Source organism: Podarcis pityusensis (assembly GCF_964106645.2).
Source record: "Podarcis pityusensis genome assembly, chromosome: 16".
NCBI classification, from domain to species: Eukaryota; Metazoa; Chordata; class Lepidosauria; order Squamata; family Lacertidae; genus Podarcis; species Podarcis pityusensis.
Window position 1 is genome coordinate 8511741 of NC_138041.1, and position 21104 is coordinate 8532844.

General features: G+C 48.3%; 1 protein-coding gene across 2 annotated transcripts in view; it reads right to left on the bottom strand.

Moving 5' to 3' along the window:
- Positions 1 to 21104, bottom strand: part of NUP210L (nucleoporin 210 like) — a 46931-nt gene that overhangs the window by 14787 nt on the left and 11040 nt on the right. For both annotated transcript variants that reach the window (XM_080984484.1, XM_080984485.1), the window contains exons 12-28: positions 19921 to 20076; positions 19038 to 19236; positions 17963 to 18108; positions 16715 to 16936; positions 15695 to 15868; positions 14579 to 14771; positions 12602 to 12690; positions 10273 to 10377; positions 9942 to 10043; positions 9030 to 9158; positions 7445 to 7572; positions 6183 to 6315; positions 5737 to 5799; positions 3439 to 3618; positions 2031 to 2111; positions 1019 to 1150; positions 50 to 208 (exon numbers count right to left, since the gene is read on the bottom strand). In XM_080984484.1, coding sequence (XP_080840610.1) covers positions 50 to 208; positions 1019 to 1150; positions 2031 to 2111; positions 3439 to 3618; positions 5737 to 5799; positions 6183 to 6315; positions 7445 to 7572; positions 9030 to 9158; positions 9942 to 10043; positions 10273 to 10377; positions 12602 to 12690; positions 14579 to 14771; positions 15695 to 15868; positions 16715 to 16936; positions 17963 to 18108; positions 19038 to 19236; positions 19921 to 20076 — 2391 coding nt within the window. The remainder of the gene's footprint in view (positions 1 to 49; positions 209 to 1018; positions 1151 to 2030; positions 2112 to 3438; positions 3619 to 5736; positions 5800 to 6182; positions 6316 to 7444; positions 7573 to 9029; positions 9159 to 9941; positions 10044 to 10272; positions 10378 to 12601; positions 12691 to 14578; positions 14772 to 15694; positions 15869 to 16714; positions 16937 to 17962; positions 18109 to 19037; positions 19237 to 19920; positions 20077 to 21104) is intronic.

Here is a 21104-nt window from a genome sequence, read left to right on the forward strand (position 1 = left end):
AGCAGAGGACTGGCAGCAGTGAAAGAGGCTGCCTGAAGGGGGCGCTTACTAGTATCTGCACTTCATCCGAGAGCTCGGAGAGGTGTCCTTCAAACTGCCCAGCGTCCGGGTCCGAAGCCTGAACCGTGACTTGGATGCTCGTCCGCCCAGCAGCCTTCGTGTGCAGGACCATGGCAAAGTTACTTTCCGGAATAAGCTGCAGGGAAACCTGGGAGAGAAGGGAAGGAGCTGCAAGCTTCCTGGAGAGAAGGGATGGGTGGATCCAGCAGTGCCCAGTGTCTATTGAGAATGATGGGGTGGAAGGCAAGGAGCTGACCAGTAGGTGGCGCTGGAGGCAATGAGAGGCAGCACCAACTCATTCTAGTTTTGTCCTCCGCTGTCAGGGAACTGACATCGGAGCGGGAGGCGAAGGGGAGGCTCCTAGATGATGCTGGAGAAGGACCCAGCAGCAGGGGGAGAAGCAGCTCAGTGGAGGGGGAAGCATTTAAGCGCAACACCAGGAACAAAAGTGGGCAGATGGGGAAATCGGAGAGAGGGCTCCCGGACTCTTCACTGGAACTCAGTGAGGAGGGGACAGGTCCTCCGCTACCTACGCCCTCCCTGCGCAGAAGGCTCCCGCGCAGTGAGAGGAGGAGGAGATTGGGTGTCAAACAACTCTTATGTTGGAAGAGATTCAAGAAACGCCCACTGACGGATTCTGCCAGTGACTAAGACAGTCATGATTAGAAAGGGCTGTGCAGTCAGAAAGGTTTAACAAGGCAAATTAGCCTAGAGAGGCACCAGTTTACGCACGAGTAACTTATACTCATCACATCCGCCCTGCTCTCTGTTGAATTCTACAAGGGCAACAATGAGACTAAGGAGGAGGAGGAGGAAGCTGCCAGGGAGAGCACCCGCCCCCTGTATTCGCTGTAGGTATGAAATCAAGTGGGGACTGGCTGAGGTTCAGTAGGACCAATGTTGGATCCAACCCACAGTGGCTGAGAGTTGATGTGTGCCCCGAGGGACAGATCCATACCTCCGAATGTCTAGGAAGGAGGTCCAGGACATCCCGCTTGCTCATGGCCCAGTGGAACGTCAGCGCTGGGTCGGCATTCCCAAAGGAGAATGGAGTCAAAGTGCTGGTCAGGCCAACAACATAAACAGGCATCTACAAAGGAAAGCGTCACTCGTTACTTCCCAGCTTTTGGTCCTCTCAGGCAAGAGACATGTCCTACCATGGAGACCAACACATGTATGCTGCCTCAAGGGATGCCTGGTCCCTTATATCCCTGCCCAATCACAGAGCTCTTTGGGCGGAGTCACTATTATGGTCCCCGCATGGGTCAGATGCACAAGCTCATATCCACCAGCAGCCTTGCATCCAGTATTGTGGAACCCAATTCTCTGGAATTCCCTCTCAGACAGGCCTCCTCCTCTGTTGAGCTTCCAGCACCCACCAAAATCTTTTTTTTTCTTTTTAACAAACAGCAGGCATTTTAATGAAACTTCTTTTTTTTTTTTTTAAGTTATTGTATTGTTGTTTTACCTGTACGGCACCTAAAGATGGTTGCAATTAAGTGGCAGGTAGTTGAAATAAATGAAATAAACATTTGAAAGACTGTCCTAACACACAAGAGACGTATGACGTGGAACAGGATAACTCTGGAAGCAGTGAGCTCTCGTTCCAGGAGATCAGCCTTTCTGCGCCCCCTTGTTTAACTTAATTCCAGCAAGCTTTTTAACTGGATTCTGATTTTACAGTTTAAACTCTTTTTAAAAAATGTATTGGGTACACTGCTTAGAGACTACAATTTGCAATATGCAATTTGTTGAAGTGAAACAAAACAAATTGGGGTGGGATCCTTAACATGGGCTCAGTTCAGGAGAGAGAAGTCAGCCCCGCCTGTCTCTCGGTTGCATGCAATGCGAGTCCTACGCCGGGGAGGGCCACTGACATTAAGAGACGTGATTCTGAGTCGAACCTAGTTGGCTACAACCTTATTTATCCACAGAGAAGATGTCCATTGGTGATTATAGGGCAGGCCTACCTTGGTCCCCGTAATGAGCCTGGTGGCAGGAGCGTGGATTCTTATCGCTCGCAGCTGAACAACTTCCAGGTCGACTTGGTCCTGTGGGGGAAACGCAGGAGAGAGACCAGAAGAAAAGGCACAGTTTGCACAAGATTACCCAGCTTGGGGGGGGGGGGCCTCCTCTGCAGCAGGCTGCCAAGTGGACTGGCAGCTGCTGGGGGGGCCATGTGCGCCCCACACTTGGGACCTGTGAAGTTCCAGGAGCAACAAACAAAAAACGTTATGGAGCGTCTGGTCAAATGAGATGCTCCTTCTGGGGACCTTGTGGCAGCGGTGGGCAGAGCCAGAAGCAACACTGGATGGAGCAACCAATAGGAAGGGGGGTGTATGTGTGTGTAAAAACTAGCCTACTGTACAAAAAGATGTACAGTGGTACCTCGGGTTACAAACGCTTTGGGTTACAAACTCCGCTAACCCGGAAGTAGTACCTCGGGTTGAGAACTTTACCCCGGGATGAGAAATCGTGTGCCGCCTCAGGTTAAGAACGATTTCGGGTTAAGAACAGACCTCCGGAACGAATTAAGTTTGTAACGTGAGGTACCACTGTAATTTGTGTTCGTTGTTCTTCCCTCTTTTGCTTCTGGCCCCACCTCCTACTGAAATACAGTCCCCGGGAAGTTACCAATAAAGAAAAGGTTTCATGTCCCTTTCTTTTTGTGTGGGAGAGATGTTTTAATGAAGTAAATGAAAAAAAAAGAGAACTGCCTTTTGGATTTTTTAATGCTGGTTTTATGTACACGTTTTGTTTTTTTGCTTAAAATATTGTAAGTCGCTTGGGTTGCTAAGGCAAAAGAAGCAGCTAATACATTTAATAATAAATAATAATAATAATTCAAGCTCCAAGCTGCTGTTTCTCACACACTCACCTCAGCACAGCAATAACGTCAGACCCCACACCATTCGGCAAATGAACAGCTCACTCAGGAGACCACCCACAGTCATGAAATGTTCACAATTCCTTAAGGCACTGACTGCTCATTCCCAACAATTAAGGCAGCCAGACTCAGGCCAGCCCGATTCTCAGCGTCATGCTCTAGTGTGGTCAAGGAACAGGACCCAGGGTGGGACCCAGTGCTGGATTTACGTATAAACTAAACAAGCTATAGCTTAGGGCCCCACTATATCCAACACAAAAAACAGCGACAATTTGTTGTTGACAAAGGACAGCTGGGCATATAAAGGGCCCCATTACCTTCAGTAGCTTAGGGCCTCATCAAACCTAAATTTGGCACTGGTGGGACCTATGGAGACTGGAGGAGGTGCTAGCCCTCATGGTTTCAAGGGGAGGGGAAACAAATGGTGAGAGCAGCCAAAGGTTTCAGATTACAGAGCAGCAAGTGAGCATTTGACAAGGAGGAGGAAGTACCTGTGAAAAGACAATGACTTTTCCTGTGTCTTCGTTGACAGCCCGAATGGTCCCAAGGATTGTGGCTGTGCCCACAGCCTTGGCCAGGATCTGTCCCACTCCGTTAACTGTGGCCACAGACTGGTTGCTGATGGAGAAGTGAATGAGGGACTGGGGCTGTGGGCCGCCCTCTGACATCACCTGCAGCAGATTGGAAGAACAAGGAAGAAGCATATCCTGATATCACTCTGCTACCAGCTGGGAACAATGCCCCCCCTCCCCCTCCAGTCTATCACAGAGAGGATCCTGGCCTACATCAGGAGTGGGGAAACCTGTGGTGGGATTGTAAGGCAATTGAAAAATTTTGGGAAATGATATACAACGAATTGAAGAAAATGTTCCATTTAACATTTTTTTAAAAAAAACCCGAGGCATTTTTGTTGGGGATTGTAGGGAAAGATCTGCCAAAAAAGCTGAAAAACATCTTCATGTATGTGACAATGGCCGCGAGAGTTTTAATAGCACAAGGATGGAAGACTGAAGAAACCCCAACTAAAGAATCATGGCGAGGAAAATTGATGGACTACGCAGAACTGGCAAAACTGACATACAAGCTACAGGACAAGGATAACTGTGACTTTAAAGATGAACGGGAACCCTTTACAAAGTATTTGAAGACACAACAAAGCGAACTGGACTCTTTGGCTTGTTTTGAATAAACATTCACAAACTTTTTTTTAATAATAATCAGCTAAATGGTTCGAGGATCTATACAACTCTGTAACATGCAGAAAACAGCATTCTTAGAGAAACCAAAGACTGGAACTGAGGGAAGTCGGGGGTGGGGGTGGGTGGGTTCTGTGGGGGGAGGGAGGACAAATGGGGGGGGGGAATAAGGATGATATGTTTCTGGATAATATGTTTTGTTTTACTTTTGAATAAAAAAGTTATTTTTTTTTAAAAAGGAGTGGGAAAACCTCAGATTTGAGGGGTCTGCTTTACTTAGGATCCCACAACTTACCAATCAAAGCCAGGCGTAAAAGACAATTAGACCACACACCCCACACCATATGTTTAAGAAACATGGCTTCCCCAAAAGTGTCCTGGAAATGGTAGTTTAGCCCTCCTAGTCATACAATTTCCAGCACCCTTAACAAACTACTGCCCCAAACTTTCTTTGTGGGAGGTAATGTGCTTTTAATGTATGTCATGTACCAGAATCCCTACTGTTTGCTGCAGATATGGCAGGAGGCTAGGAAGGGGTGATAAAAGTGGTCAATTTTTAAACAGAGAAACTGATTAATCATGCAAAATCAATTCTAGGCAGTTTGCTAATGAATTTGTAACTGAATTAACTGATAGGACAAGCTGACCTGCCCTCCCTGTGACGTTATCTAAATCTGTGATGAAAGGGCAGAAAAAACTCTGCTTTACAAGCAGAAAGAAGGACTGAAAGTTCTAGGTAAGGCAGGGACAGGGAGTATGTGGCTCTCCATAAATGATGTTGGACTCCAGCCCCCAATGGCTGGGGCTGTTAGGAGTTGGAGTCCAACAGCATCTGGAGGATCACTGTTCTCCCCATCCCTGTTCGTGGTAGCAGCGCTGTATAGGAGGCATTTCAGGACCTGGGAGAGCTCCCAAGGAAGGGAGGTGGCACTGGATCAAGCTCATTACCCAGTAGCAAGGATTAGGGGCAAGGAGGAGGCTCTCCAGGACCTTGGATAGCTCCCCGAGGTAAAACCTTTGGTACTGGGAAGAAGACAGGTCTGAAAATGTAGTCCAGTCTACACTATACATTTATAGTAGTACCACAGTACTTTAAACAGCCATGGCTTACTCAAAAAAAATCTTGGGAACTGTCATTTGTTAAGGGTGCTGAAAGTTGTTAGGAGATTCCCCTCTTCCCCTCCCAGAGCTACAATTTCCAGAGTGATTTACCAAACAAACCCTTAACTCAGGGAACTTTGGGGGTTGCAGCTCTGTGAGGGAGAACAGGGGGTTGCCTAACAACTCTCAGCACTCTTAACAAACCACAGTATCCAAAATGCTGTTTGGAGCTGTTTTAAGGAATACAATACTTCTTTAAATATATAGTACAGATGGAGCCTGGATCTGCTCTCCTCCAGTGGAAACATGAATTGCATCGACTGACATGGTCCTGTAGGCGCAGTGACTCATCTCAGGGTAACCTATGCCATGGAAAGAAGGAAGGAAGGAAGGAAGGAAGGAAGGAAGGAAGGGAGGGAGGGAGGGAGGGAGGGAGGGAGGGAGGGAGATAGCCAATAGGATGGTTTCATCCAACTGATACTCTGAACTTACCTGCATCATGTTGTGTGGAATGAGGGTTATTTTCTCTGGGATGAGCTTGAATGGTGGGAAGACCTGGCAAAACACAACAGCAGTCAAATTTGGCCACGTGGGAATTGAGGCTGTCTTTAAACACACACACACAGGACCAGCCTTCCCCAATCTGTCGTTGCTGAACTTTAATTGCCATCAGCCTCAGCCAGGGCGGCCAGTGGTCAGGGATACTGGGAGTTGTAGTCAAGAACAACTATAATGCACCAGGCTGGGAGAAGGTTGTGCCAGAGAGTCCGTTATCTTTTCATTCAAATCTGCAGCCAGGGCCAAAGGAACATTTCACAGAATCTTGCGCATGAAGTTCTTAACACCTCTGGTTCTAAAACCACAGGAGACGTTTTTTGCAAACCTTTTTTCCCCGTGTGCCTAGGTTTTTTGACAGCCCAGTGGCTGCAACTCCTTACCTCCACTTTCCGAGGCGCCGAGGTGAATTTGATTCCCATTTTGTCCCAGGCCACGGCCACTAAACTTGTCTGCCCCACAGCCATGGCTCGGAGGACGTAGACTTCGGAATAGTCACCCACTTCCTCCATTAGCCTGCAAGGAGAGGTTTGGTAATGGTTGCATTTTGTCCAACCTGGGCAAGGGAGCGCACCAGGACAGGCCATGCAGATTTTCAGGCTGGTCTCTGGCACCCATCTTCACATTGCTGAACAGCTACTGTCCTGGGCATGACACTAGACAAATGACGGAGCTCACAAAAAAGAAAGATCAGCTGCGTGACAACAAGAGTTTCCCTGACTGGGATCAGCTCTGCCATTTTCAGGGTGGCTGCCATGGGAAGAGCTTGTCAAACGTGCAACAGCCATCCCAGAGACACCAGCGGCCGAACCTGGGACCTTCTGCACTGCATCTGAGCTATGCTCCTTCTCTTAAAGAATAAAGCAAGACTCCAGACCTCATGGCTTTGAATAATGACCTGATTTTAAAAGGAGCATTGGATTCTATCTTAGACCCCTGTTCCGTCTAGTGCAGTATTTTCTACACTGGCCAGCAGCAGTTCTCAGGAGTTTGGGATGGAAGACATGCCTAGCCTGACTTACTAAAAATCATGTAAGATCCCTCACAGTTCTGAATAAAGAGCTGGATTAAAAAGGAACATTGGAATATGCCACTTATGGAATCAGTTTGTCTCACTTACTACAGTGGTACCTCTGGTTAAGAACTTAATTCGTTCTGGAGGTCCGTACTTAACCTGAAACTGTTCTTAACCTGAAGCACCACTTTAGCTAATGGGGCCTCCCGCTGCTGCTGCGCCGCCAGAGCACGATTTCTGTTCTCATCCTGAAGCAAAGTTCTTAACCCGAGGTACTATTTCTGGGTTAGCGGAGTCTGTAACCTGAAGTGTCTGTAACCTGAAGCATCTGTAACCCGAGGTACCACTGTATTGCCTACAATGATTGGCAGGGACTCTCTAAGGTTTCAGGCAGGGGACGTTCCCAGCCCGGCCGGGAGATGCAATTGGGGATTTAACTTTTAAAAAAGGCAGACTGAGCTACGGCCCTTGCAGTTTTGACCACAAGTTTTGACACTGTGGACTTGGTCAGTTTTGTGGGTTTCAACTGTTTGGGTGGAGTGTGAGAGCAGGGAAGAAGAATGCCTTGCAATCCCAAAGATGACCTCTTAAGAAGCAGAAGTCAAAGCACAGGAGACGCAGGGCACTTACGTCAGTGTGACAATGGGGGAGGCTGCCTTCAGCTGGAGCCGCATGTAGACAAAGTATTTACTCCGGAAAGGGTACCGGTGATGTCCCAGGACGCGCACGGAGACCAGCACCGATTTTCCGACCTCAATCTGGGGAAGAAGGCAGAGGGTTCCAGGGTGTCCTCAACTTGGATGGCTTCGAGAGAGGATTAGATAAATTCATGGGGGAGAAGGCTGTCGAGGGTTGCTAGCCATGATGGCGACGCTCTGCCTACAGTGGTTGGAGGCAGCGATGCTTCTGAATACCAGCTGCTGGAAACAGCAGGAGAGGGTCCTTGCGCTTGGATTCTTGAGCTTGGCAGAGGGCCTTCTCGGTAGCGGCACCTGCCCTGTGGAATGCCCTCCCACCAGATGTCAAAAAGAAGAACAACTACCAGACGTTTAGAAGACATCTGAAGGCAGCCCTCTTTAGGGAAGCTTTTAATATTTAACAGACTACTGTACTGTATTATAATACTTTGTTGGAATGGGCAGGGTAATAATAATAATAATAATAATAATAATAATAATAATAATAATTCTGCCTGGGGGCTTCCTAGAGGAATCTGGTTGGTCATTGTGAGACCAAGACGGTCTGATCCAGCAGGGCCCTTCTTATCTTCTTCATGCAGCAGGCACATCGGAAGCTGCCTTAGTCCACGTCAGACCACTGGTCCATCTAGCTCAGTAGACTGACTGGCAGTAGCTCTCTAGGGGTTTCAGGCAGAGCAGCCACCTGGCCCTACCCAGAGCTGCCACTGGGGATGGGACCAGGGGCCTTCTGCGTGCAAAGCCAATGCTCAACCACTGAGCCGCGGTTCTTCTCACACATAACCCAGCACCCCTCCAGATTTTGTTGGGACTCCAGCCCCCCCCAGCGGAAAAGCAAGAGGACAGAGATGCGGAGTCAGACAAAGTAACATTCAGTGCATGTGGCACAGGGACCGTGCTCCCCAAGGCTACAGGGTTTCTACCCATCCCACTGCCAGGTGATGAGCAGATAACAGCAAAGGTTGCTAGGTTCGTAGCTGGGGCAATCAGAATAAGGGCCACTAACTGACTGCCGATTCAGGACTTTAAATTGTGCTCTTATATCAAATTTCCTTTTCTGCGTATACTGTAATGTTTTACTGTTGCTATGGCCATTGGCTCATGCAAATACAGTGGTACCTCGGGTTAAGAACTTAATTCGTTCCAGAGGTCCGTTCTTAACCTGAAACTGTTCTTAACCTGAGGCACCACTTTAGCTACTGGGGCCTCCTGCTGCCGCCGTGCCGCCAAAGCACGATTTCTGTTCTCATCCTGCAGCAAAGTTCTTAACCCAAGATACTATTTCTGGGTTAGCTAACCTAAAGCGTATGTAACCTGAAACGTATGTAACCCGAGGTACCACTGTAAAGTTTTATCTTATCTTATCTATCTGCCAGGTGATGCATGTGTTCCCTTTGTAGCGGCCCTGTGCAAAGGGAAACCCACTCTCACAAATCTCTGCCAATCCAGGCTACGCAGCCAGCGGCCGCTCATGCCCTCTGACACCCCTCCGGCCAGCTTACGAATACTCATCATACCTTATCAACAAGATCCACTTCCAACTCGTACATATTGGAGATGCGAAGGTAGGCTGTAGCAGGTCCCAGGAAGGCCAGGCACAGGTCATAGATCTCCAAGGTCAAAGAGCCAGGAAGGACAGGAATCACCTGCAAGGAAAGTGACAGGCGCAGTCGCTCGCAGGGTAAAGGCGACATCATTTGTCAGGCTGTATGAGATGGCAGGGCTCCCATCCTTTGGCTTTTGAAATAAATTTGGTTACTACAGGAACTCTGTAAAGTAAGAAATTGTGCCAGAGCTGGATTTTTTCTTTTTGCCTCCAACCTCCGAGTCCCTTTTCCTTTTGTGTCTTGTCTCTTAAACCAGAAGCCTGAGGCTGTCTTACCACTGATGCTTGCAAGTCCCCCGAGAGCTATTTTTCGGCTGGAGAACAGGGTTAAGACTTTGCTTTACAAAATATATAGACCGCTTAAACCAAAAGGAAAAGGAAAAGGAAAAGGAAAAGGGAAGGGGAAGGGAAGAAAGAAAGAAAGAAAGAAAGAAAGAAAGAAAGAAAGAAAGAAAGCTGTCTAAGTAGATTACACAAAACAGTGTAAAATATTTATCGTTCAAAAGCAACAACTGATACGATGGGTAAGATGTAAATACAGGTATACACAATGAAAGCATATGCCTGGGTAGGCTTGCCTAATAATATTTACTATTTTTGGTTTGTTTATTAAATCTGTATACCACCCTTCATCCATAGATGTCAGGGCAGTTCACAACGTAATAGTAATAAGAAGAAAAATAATTAACAATAGCAATAATATGGAAGATGAACCTATATATTATCAAATTAAGAGAAGGGGAAGAATAGCTGGCAGGAGATCCTGAAGCCCTAGCTTTCTCTCCTCATAAAGGCTCACAGAGCAACACACTTTGACACTCACCTGTATGGCGCTCTCTGTTTCCAGGTAAGTGATGTTCACCATCTCCTGTGCACTGCTGTTGACAAGGAAGTAACCGGACCCTTCCACCAGCGCAAACACTTCCTAGGCAAAGCAGAAGGGGGGGGGGGGGATATCCACACCAGGACCACAAAACCACTCTTTCAATGTTGCCACACAGAGCACTGGCTTACCTGGGACTACTCTGTTTTACACAAAGGTCAGAGTTGCTACTGTTGCCCCATTTTGCCTCTGCCAAAGTTCTCCACGAAGAGCCCCTGGTCTGAGCAGGGTTCCTCACCACCTGACCCACACCCAGCTCCTTGGCCCCTACCTTGACATCGGGATGGTTGTACACGGTGATGTTATCCGGAACCACAGTCACGTCCTCGACCAGCATGAGTTCCACGGCGGCAGAGGCAGGGGAGTTAGAGACCTCCTGTGTGCAGAAAGGGCAAGAAATGCTGCCTCGGGGTGTTTCCGCAGAAGGCAGGCCAACGCCAAGGAAACCTGTGCCCTTTTTCTTTTCCTGCAGGAAACAGATCTGGGCACACCCAAGAAGAACCAAGGAAAAGCCCTGCTGGGACAGACCCAATGGCCTATTGAGTCCAAGACACTGCTCTCCGCGTGGCCCAGCCAGATGTGGATGGGAAGCCCGTGAGCAAGACGCAGGCCTCTGATACTAGAGGTAATACAGCCATACTGATTAGGAGCCACTGATACGTCTTATCCTCCGTGGATCTGTCTAAGCCCCTTCTAAAGCCGCTTTAAGCTGACCGCCTCGTGGCGCCCCTTTTTGTCTCTCCTAAATATCCCGACGGTCAGCTTCGTTGGATGATCCCAGGTTTTCGGGTACAATGAAGGAGAAAAAACACCTCTCTGCCCACTTTCTCGACACCATTTTGCATTTATTTATTTAATGAAATTCCTATGCCGCTCGACGGTAGGGTAAGCTCAAGAGGGACTTACAAAAAAGAATAGAACGACGACATTATTGGTGGGTGGGTGTGTTAAAAACCATTTAAAACCTTCAAAAACAATAAAAATGAACAATAAGCTTAAAACCTCATTAAAACACATGTCAACGTTCTGGGTAAAGGTAAAGGGACCCCTGACCATTAGGTCTAATCGCGGACGACTCTGGGGTTGCGGCGCTCATCTCGCTTTACGGGCCGAGGGAGCTGGCATACAGCTTCCGGGTCATGTGGCCAGCAGGACTAAGCCGCTTCTGGTGAACCAGAGCAGCGCATGGAAACGCCGTTTACCTTCCTGCCAGAGCAGTACCTATTTATCTAGTTGCATTTGATGTGCTTTTGAACTGCTAGGTTGGCAGGAGCTGGGACCAAACAATGGGAGCTCACCCCATTGCGGGGATCGAACCGCCGAGCTTCTGATCGGCAAGTCCTAGGCTCTGTGGTTTAACCCACAGCGCCACGTTCTGGGTAGGCTTGCCTAAACAAAAGTGTTTTGAGCAGCCGCTGGGGAAGAGCACAGTGAAGGTGCCTGATTGATGTCAAGAGGCAGGGAGTTCCAAAGTTTGAGTGCTGCTGCACTAAAAGATAAATTTCTTACAAATGTGGGACAGGTATTACAAATATTTATGAAATCTAGCAGCAGGTAACTAACTGCATGTGATACTGGATGAGTTCTGGTGCCTACCTCCCCTACAGATACTTGCAACCCAGGGGGACTCAGATGGGGCAGCTAATCTGGCACGTTAGGTATCCCTTCTCATGGCGCCAAAGCTGATAGGATAGAGAGCCCAGGTGCAGTTTTCTCCCTTTTCCATTGCAAAATGTCTTGGGAAGCTTAGGCAGTAAGGTGTTCTCTCCTTTCTCAGGGAAACCGGGGTGGTTTTTTTTTGAGGGGGGGGGTGGTTCTGACGAGACAATCATATTGTGAGATGTGGGAGAGGGCAATTGTTTATTTTTCTGGTCTTGACTGGGGCGTTGGCACTCTACGGCCCCTGATCCCCTGCTTCCATGGCTTTTTGCTGTTTTCAAGACCAGACCAGGCAATTTTTTTCTATAAGCTGCCTTGAGTTCCTGTCAGGGAATAATAATAATAATAATAATAATAATAATAATAATAATAATACATGGCATCTGTAACAGTGCCTGTTTGCAAATTAGAGCAGTTAAGTGGGCATATATGGGGAAGGGTGATCTGATAGGTAAATTGTTAAGGGCTTTATATACTACAGTGGAGCCTTGGTTGTCGAACACCTCCATTGTCATACATTTCTAAAATCGGTTTTAGAACGATTTTTGGAAGCCGAACGTGATAGGCGGCTTCCGTTCTGAGTTTCCCTATTGTATTGAAGCTTCCACTTTCAGTTTTCGGTTTCTGAACGTTTCGGAAGTCGAACGGTCTTCCGGAACAGATTACGTTCAAAAGCTGAGGTTCCACTGTCAGTAACACCCTGAACTTGGCCTTGTAGGAAACAGGCAGCCAGTGCAGTTCTTACATATGTATACCATGCTTATAGAATTGTATAGTTGGAAGGGACCCTGAGTGTCTCCTAGTTCAACCTCCCTGCAGTGCAGGAATCTCTGCTAAAGCCTCCAGGGCAGATGGTCACCCAACCTCGGCTTAAAAACCTCCAAGCAAGGACCCGAACACAACAACGCCCTCTCCATGGAACAATCTTTCCCTCCACTCACTCTTGGGCTCCCTCTCTCGGAATATTTCACAAAGTTGACGGAGATCAACACCGTCCCTTTGATCTGCCGCACCTCAAGGAGCTGGTGTCCTGGGACCAAAACAGATGCAGACACGGCATCGGGAGGGAGAAAAAAGGAAGCAGAAATTGAAACAAATGTATTTTAAAATTCCCATTCTTACATAGGAAGGGAGGTGTGAGGGAGACTGCATTCTTGCATGTGAGATACAGTAAGTTTTATTTTTTTAAAAATTACAGGGATGAGCAAAAGGGGACTTGCCAGGTGGGGCGGAGCCACAAGAAGAAGAAGAAGAGTTTGGATTTGATATCCCGCTTTATCACTACCCGAAGGAGTCTCAAAGCGGCTAACAATCTCCTTTCCCTTCCTCCCCCACAACAAACACTCTGTGAGGTGAGTGAGGCTGAGAGGCTTCAAAGAAGTGTGACTGGCCCAAGGTCACCCAGCAGCTGCATGTGGAGGAGCGGGGAAGCGAACCCGGTCCCCCAGATTACGAGACTACCGCTCTTAACCACTACACCACACTGGCTCTTAACAACACTAACATCCCGGCAGTTGGGACGCTGTTGCTTACTGTGAGGGAAAGGAGAGAAGTGGCAGGGAGGCCAGCATGGTGCAAACACACCCATGGAGCCAATCCAGCACACCTGCGTTTGCACCATGCCAACCTCCCCACTTCATCCCAGTAAGCTGCAGCAGGACAGATGCTTCTGCAGCTGAGATAGTGCTACTGTGTATTGTAGAAGTTAGGGTGCTGGCTTGGGACATGAGAGTCCAGGGTTCAAATCCCCAATGGGCCATGAAGCTCACTGCCCCTCAGCCAAACCTACCCTACACGATTGTTGTTTTGGGGAGTAACTACTACTTCGCAGTGAGCACCTTTTTTTTAGAAGAAAAGCAATGGGGGGAAACCATGCAAAGGCACCTTGAGCTCCTTGGAGAAAAAGCTTGGGACGCTAAGTGCAATAAACAAAATAATTAATAACCCATTTTAAGGTGTAAGCAAAGCCCTCCTGGCTCAGGCCAGTGGCTCATCTAGCCTGGTGTCAGGGGACTGCCATTGGAACAGGGGAGGGAGGCAGGGGGATACAGAGAGCCTCCGAAGCTTCTGAGGAGCAACTCCTTGTCCAGCGGTGGAGAAAGCCTCCACCTCCAGTGGAGCAGAGGGGGAAGGGGGCAGCCAAGCAAGGGGAGGGCTTGAAGATGCTACTGAGAGCCTAAGCGCCTCACCTAGCCCGGCTGGCCAGGAAACAGACACACCGTTTTCCATCACCTAGCTTATGCAGAGGGGTGAAACGTAAGGAGGGGAGGCAGAGATTTTGGGTGTCTAAGTTCTTATTTTGGGGGATAAACCGGAAGGGGTCACTCCCGGAATCTGCAAGTGACTAAGACGGACATGAACTTTGTGGTTCTGCACTGTAAATAGTTTGCACCAATAAAACCTGTAAAAGACAGGTTGGAGTCCTGCCTGGTTACTCACGAGCAACCACCACCCGCACCTGACACCTGGCATCCTGTTCTCACAGCAGCCAACCAGATGTCCAGGTGGGAAACCTGGAAGCAGGGTGTGAGAACAACAGAAATTCTCCTTTCCTGTGGTTTCCAAATTGCGCGGCGGAAGCAGGACTGAGATAATAAAAAAGCACTGGTTGTGGCAGTTCTAGCTACAGGGGCTTGGATGGTCTCCTCATTAAAGGGCCTGGGAACATAAGAAGAGCCTGCTAGATCAAAGCAGTGGCCCCTCTAATCCAGCATGAGTTCTCACAGTCGCTGACCAGATGCCCCAATGAGAAACCCGCAAGCAGGACTTCAAGGACACCACCACCCTCCCCATGCGCAATTCCCAGCAACAGGTATTATTTCGGAGGCGTATTACTGCTTCCGGGAGCGGAGGAAGAACATAGGCATTCTGATTAGTAGCCACTGGTTTCTCTGCTGAAGCGCAACGCCGAGTCGTACCGTGGAGCCTGGTCTGTCCAGTCCCATCATCCTTCGGTACCATCTGCATGGACCTCGGTAGAGCGAAGTGAGCGAGGCTTTGATTGGCCGATATCCACTCCAGGATTAGGGAGGTGAAGTTATCAAACTTCCGCCGGTGCTGGTCGAAGAGAGCTAGCTCCAAAACGGTGTTCCTCAAACTGGACACGGGGACCTGCAAGGCATCCCAAAAGACACCGGCGGCAGCCTGCATTTAACGGCGTGCGAGATGCACCTGGGAAAGGACCACATCTTTGTGATCTATGGTGCCAAAGCACAGAAGCCCTGCAAAGCAAGGGCAGAAGAACTTGAAAGGCACCGATGGTGACACCTTGGAAGATTACATACCATGTTTAACTGATCGGTCCATTGGACTGATTCTGTTTTAAAAGCTTTGGTCTACTAAAGAAAGATAAAACCCTGATAACAAAGGCTGGCAACAAATATAATAATAATAATAATAATAATAATAATAATAATAATAATATTTCTATGTCGCCCATCTGACTGGGTTGCCCCAGCGGCTCTGAGCGGCTCCCAACAAAATATGAATATACAGTCGTACCTTGGTTCTCAAACGGAAACCGTTCCAGAAGTTCGTTTGACTTCCAAAAATGTTCAAAAACCAAGGCACGGCTTTCGATTGGCTGCAGGAGATTCCTGCACGTAATCAGAAACCGTGGAAGCTGTGTTAGACGTCTGGCTTCCAAAAAACATTTGCAAACCAGAACACTCACTTCTGGGTTTATGGCATTCAGGAGCCAAAACATTCGAGTCACAAGGTGTTCAAGATCCAAGGTACAACTGTATTTAAAAGATATATATTAAAATCCAGTGCTTTTCTTCTAGGAAAAGTGGTGCTGGTACTGCGTACCCTTGAGTGCTCCCAGAAAAAGCACTGTGTAAGTCTATCTATCTATCTATCTATCTATCTATCTATCTATCTATCTTCCCTACAAGGACTTTCCTTGCAGTTATACAAACTTTATGAGCCCAATTTCTGGCTAAAAACCAAAAAAAGACCGTCCAACATCTCCCCAAGATTCCCAAACAAACGGAGCGCATTGAGGCACTTCTAGCTTTTCCGAGAACACTTACCAGCTGCTTGTGGTGCTGAGGCAAAGGGCAAGGCGGAGTGCCAGCTGCCAGCTTATACACAGGTGTCACGGCCATGCTGGCAGGGTGGGCACAAATGAACCTCACCTGCACCATCTCCACAGCGGGGCTGGGGTTTAGCACACCTGGATGATTGCCCACCTGGAACGTAAACACCTTTGGGGAAGCAGCAAAGGAAGAGTGGTTGTCAGCCAGCAGGCTTTGCAAATGTAGCCAAGCATAAAGTTTAGATGTAACCAGAGCCTTTGGACAGGGTCAGTTTAAAGCATTAGACTAAGAAAGCCAAACGCTTAACTACTGAATCTGGAAAGGGGTCATCACTGTGGACGGTGCACACAGCTAGAAGGGAGAATAAGCCAAGCACAGATGAAGCCATCATAGCACCGTTTTCTGTAAGATGCACCAGCGCTATGGAGGCTGTGCCTTTCCTTATCGGCCATTACATTTCATCATCATCATCATCATCATCATCATTTATTTATTTATACCCCGCCCATCTGGCTGGGCTTCCCCAGCCACTCTGGGTGGCTTCCAAAAAAATATTAAAATACTGTAATACATCAAACATTAAAAGCTTCCCTAAACAGGGCTGCCTTCAGATGTCTTCTAAAAGTCTGGTAGTTGTTGTTCTCTTTGACATCTGATGGGAGGGCATTCCATAGGGTGGGTGCCACTACCGAGAAGGCCTTCTGCCTGGTTCCCTGCAACTTGGCTTCTCGCAGTGAGGGAACCGCCAGAAGGCCCTCGGTGCTGGACCTCAGTGTCCGGGCGGAATGATGGGGGTGGAGACGCTCCTTCAGATATACTGGGCCGAGGCCCTTTAGGGATTTAAAGGTCAGCACCAACACTTTGAATTGTGCTCGGAAATGTACTGGGAGCCAATGTAGGTCTTTCAAGACCAGTGTTATGTGGTCTTGGTGGCCACACCCAATCACCAATCTAGCTGCCTGTTAACGTCTTGGGCGGGGGGGGGGGGAGAATACGCACACACCTTCCTCCTACCTGTTCCCCCAGCTCCAGGCATGTGATCCGATAAATGTACTGGTTTTGCTTCCTCTTGGCCGGCAAACGAACCTCCACCACGTGGACTTTGTCCTTATGCTCCACTCTGAGCTCCAAGAAGAAGCGGGATGGCTCCAATACCCATGGGCTGGGCCCTCCCTCAAACACCATTTCCTTCACGGAATGCCAGGTCACCAAAGCCACCTCCACGGGGTTTACAGCCTAGTCATTATATAAAGGGGTTAACACTGCCTTGACCTGCAAAGAATTGACCCAAGGACCCGCCCACCCCCAGTTCCCCACCTGTAATTCTTCCAATAGGGAGGTCTGTGCTTTCTAACCACCATTCACATCCCTAGTTCCCGGGAAACTAGTAAGATGATAGATCAAGGTTGCAGACAAAGAATATCGAAATGTAGGACTCCGTTTTATAATTATAATTATAATTATAATTATAATTATAATTATAATTATAATTATTTGTTTCCCCAGCCACTCTGGGCGGCTTCCACAGAGACCAAAAATACACTAAAATGTCACACATTAAAAACTTCCCTGAACAGGGCTGCCTTAAGATATCTTCTGAATGTCTGGTAGTTGTTTATCTCTTTGACATCTGATGGGAGGGCGTTCCACAGGGCGGGCGCCACTACCGAGAAGGCCCTCTGCCTGGTTCCCTGTAGCTTTACTTCTCGCAATGAGGGAACTGCCAGAAGGCCCTCGGCGCTGGACCTCAGCGTCCGGGCAGAACAATGGGGGTGGAGACGCTCCTTCAGGTCTACTGGGCCGAAGCCGTTTAGGGCTTTAAAGGTCAACACCAACACTTTGAATTGTGCTCAGAAACGTACTGGGAGCCAATGTAGGTCTTTCAATGTGGTCTCGGCGGCCGCTCCCAGTCACCAGTCTAGCTGCCGCATTCTGGATTAGTTGTAGTTTCCGGGTCACCTTCAAAGGTAGCCCCACGTAGACCCACGTCTTTATACCGAACGAAACCATTTAGCTCAGTATTGTCTACACACTGACTGGCTGTGGCTCTGCATGGTTTCAGGCAGGGGAGAGACCCTGCCCAACCTGGAGATGCTGCTGCCGGGGATCGTAATCTAGGACCTTCTGCAAGCAAAGCAAATGCTCTACCCCTGAGCTGTGGCCCTTCCCTCAACAACGCAAAAGGAATTCAAGAGAGAGAACAGAAATGAACTGTAGCACCACCCTCCGCCCACTACTGCCATAGAGCTGGCGCCTCCTCACCTTGAGCGGTTCATAAGCAGCAAAGGTGGCACTCGTGTCAAAATACTCCTCGTAGACGGTGGCGCTGGCTGTCACCAGTGTATAGCCGAGAGACTTGGCTGCTAGATGGATGGTGGAGCAGAACTGTGGCCCAGCTTTCTGCTTACCTAACAAACAAGAGCACAACTGCTCTTTCTACAAGCACAGGAAGAGCGACTGATCTGTCAACCATCTCCAGAACTGCAACGAAGGAGCAATAGCTCGGCAACCCACCCAAGGGGCAATCGGAGTGCCCCGGGATTGTGGAGTACGGTGGAGAGCACAATGGGGCATTGGTCAAGAGCGGGTGTCCTTCTAAAGCCTGTGGGGAGGCCACCCTAGCAAACAGCCATCCCCCGAATCTGCTCCTCAGTCCGCCCATGCAAACATTGGGCTATGTGTGAAGGGGAGGGTGTGCTATTTTTCATTTATTATTAGGTGTTATGTACTGAGTTGAATAGGATCCAAAATGCAGTAGTCTGATTGGTCCTAGAACAATAGGATTCAGAATGCAGCAGTCTGATTGGTCCTAGAACAATAGGACCCAGAATGCAGCAGTCTGATTGGTCCACAGGAGCCATCCAATCCAGCTCCAGGTGGAAGTGAATCCGCAACCTGATTGGCCTACAGGAGAATCCTGGAATTAGCAAATCTCGTGGGGCCCATTGTGTAAATAATGTATATAAAGCAGACATGCTGGGGGAACTTCCATTTCCTCCTCACCACTATGAGCTGAAGAAAGAGCATGAAATCCACTCTCGACTCCGAGTATATTTCAGTGAAATATACTAGGAGTCGAGAGTGGATTTCATTACTACTTTCTTTTTCTTTTGAAATTTTGCACCCTTAAGAATTTTGCGCCCAGGGCAACTGCCCCTGTGGCCCCACCCACACGATGGCACAGGCTCCCAGGATTCTTTGGGGGAAGCCATGACTGTTTAAAGTGGCGCAGTACTGCTTTAAACGCCTAGTGAAGATGAGGCCTAAAACAGGAGGCCAGGAGAGGACCAGCTACCCATTTATGTTAGGGAGCAAGTGAAGAGAGCTGCCCTCTTACCCGCTTCATCCAGGGCGAACACTCCTTGCTTATCCATGCCAACGTCCAGGGGTAAGAGTGAGCAGTCCGTGAAAGCGATGGTCTCCCCCGTCTCTTTCTCAACGTGGTACATCCTGAGTGGGACTTCCAAGGTCTGCCCAATCTCAGTGTCTGCATGGAATGGCAAGATCTCCATCTTTGAGAGCTTGAGCACATACACCTGAGTGGGGGCAGGGGGGGAAGAGTCAAAGAGCACATGAAAACATCTTCATGTATGTGACAACGGCCGCCAGAGTTTTAATAGCACATGGATGGAAGACTGAAGAAACCCCAACTAAAGAATCATGGCAAGAAAAATTGATGGACTACGCAGAACTGGCAAAACTGACATACAAGCTACGGGACAAGGATAACTGTGACTTTAAAGATGAACGGGAACCCTTTACAAAGTAGTTGAAGACGCAACAAAGCGAACTGGACTCCTTGGCTGGCTTTGAATAAACATTCACAAACTTTTTATTGATAACAATCAGATAAATAGTTTGAGGATCTATACAACTGTGTAACATGCAGAAAACAGCATTTTTAGAGAAATCAAAGACTGGAACTGAGGGAAGTCGGGGGGTGGGGGTGGGTTTTGTGTGGGAGGGTGGGGGGAGGGAGGGAGGAAAAATGGGGAGGGGGAAATAAGGATGATGTGTTTCTGGATAATATGTTTTGTTTTAATTTTGCATAAAAAAGTTATTAAAAAACAACAACAACAAAGAGCACCTAGGAGGGAAGAATCAGCTCTCTAGGGATACAGAACGCCCCAAGGCCTCTCTTCAGACTGAGTTTGAAGCCTGGGGGGGGGGGTTGACCCAGCAAGCAATTCGACTTGCGCCAATGCCGCAGAAAGACTTGCCTGTATTTCCCCAAAGTGGAAAGGATTCTGCACATCTCTGGCCTGCACGGCAGTCTGGCCCTCAACCAGCCCCGCTGTGACCACCCCTTTCACCGTGATGGTGGCCACTGTCTGATTGGAAGAGGTCCACGTGAAGTTGCCGCTGCCTCCCTCCACCTGTGGGAGAGCAGAAGCGGGGGGGGGGGGGGAATACAAAATGCACAGTTAAGCCTGCACCCTCAGAACAGAGTAAGATGATGATGTTCTCCACCTGGGTGTTGGAGAGAGCATGTGTCACTGGATCAGAAACAGTGGCCTCCGTTGGTGAAAATGCAAGCATGGACTCACGTGGCCAATGAAAGGGGACTGCAGGAATAGAAATCTCAATGTAGCAGTGGCCTGAACAAGTGAGGAGGCCCAACCTCAGGTCCCTTCTGCTAGGGAGTTCAAGTGGTCATCATGTTTTCTGCAGTAGGTCTTCTTCAGCAGGGTGTTTTTCCACCAGCCTCCTCTTGTAGACAGAGAGGCTAACACTTTTATTCCATTTGGTATTAGCAGAGATTCTCATGGGTTGCTTCCGGGTGGCCTGTTTAATTTTTAATTTTTTGGTAGAATATTTTATAATAAAAGGACATTGATGAAAAGGAGCTCTCCACCCAAGTGAATGGGTGGTAAAGTGGCAAATGCAATTCAATGTAAGTAAACAAGTGTAAAGTGATGCATGTTGGGGCAAAAATACGTGAATTTCACATATACAACAATCTTTATTATGGTCCAAAGACCCAACAGATCGTTACAAAGCAATACACGGGTGCCACGGGTGGTGGCAGCAGCCACTGGAATCTAGCAACAGGTTAGATGCCCCTCTTACAGGAGATAGGGAAGGGGACATGAGCTATATGGGACTCTTGCTTATGTTTAGTTTATGCATCTGAGGACTTAACAACAGTGAGCAACTTTCCTTAGACGGAAGTAATGAGTTCAAAGCAAGGGGACCTGCCAAAGCTAGATGGCTTTCAGGCAAAATTTCTACGATCTCTGCTGCAGGTACCCAACTGTGAATTTCACATATACGCTCATGGGGTCTGAACTGGAAGTGAGCGAACAGGAACAAGACCTTGGGGTTGTAATGGATAGCTCAATGAAGATGTCGACCCAGCTGCCTTGAAACAGGCAAATTCCATGCTATGGATCATTAGGGGGGA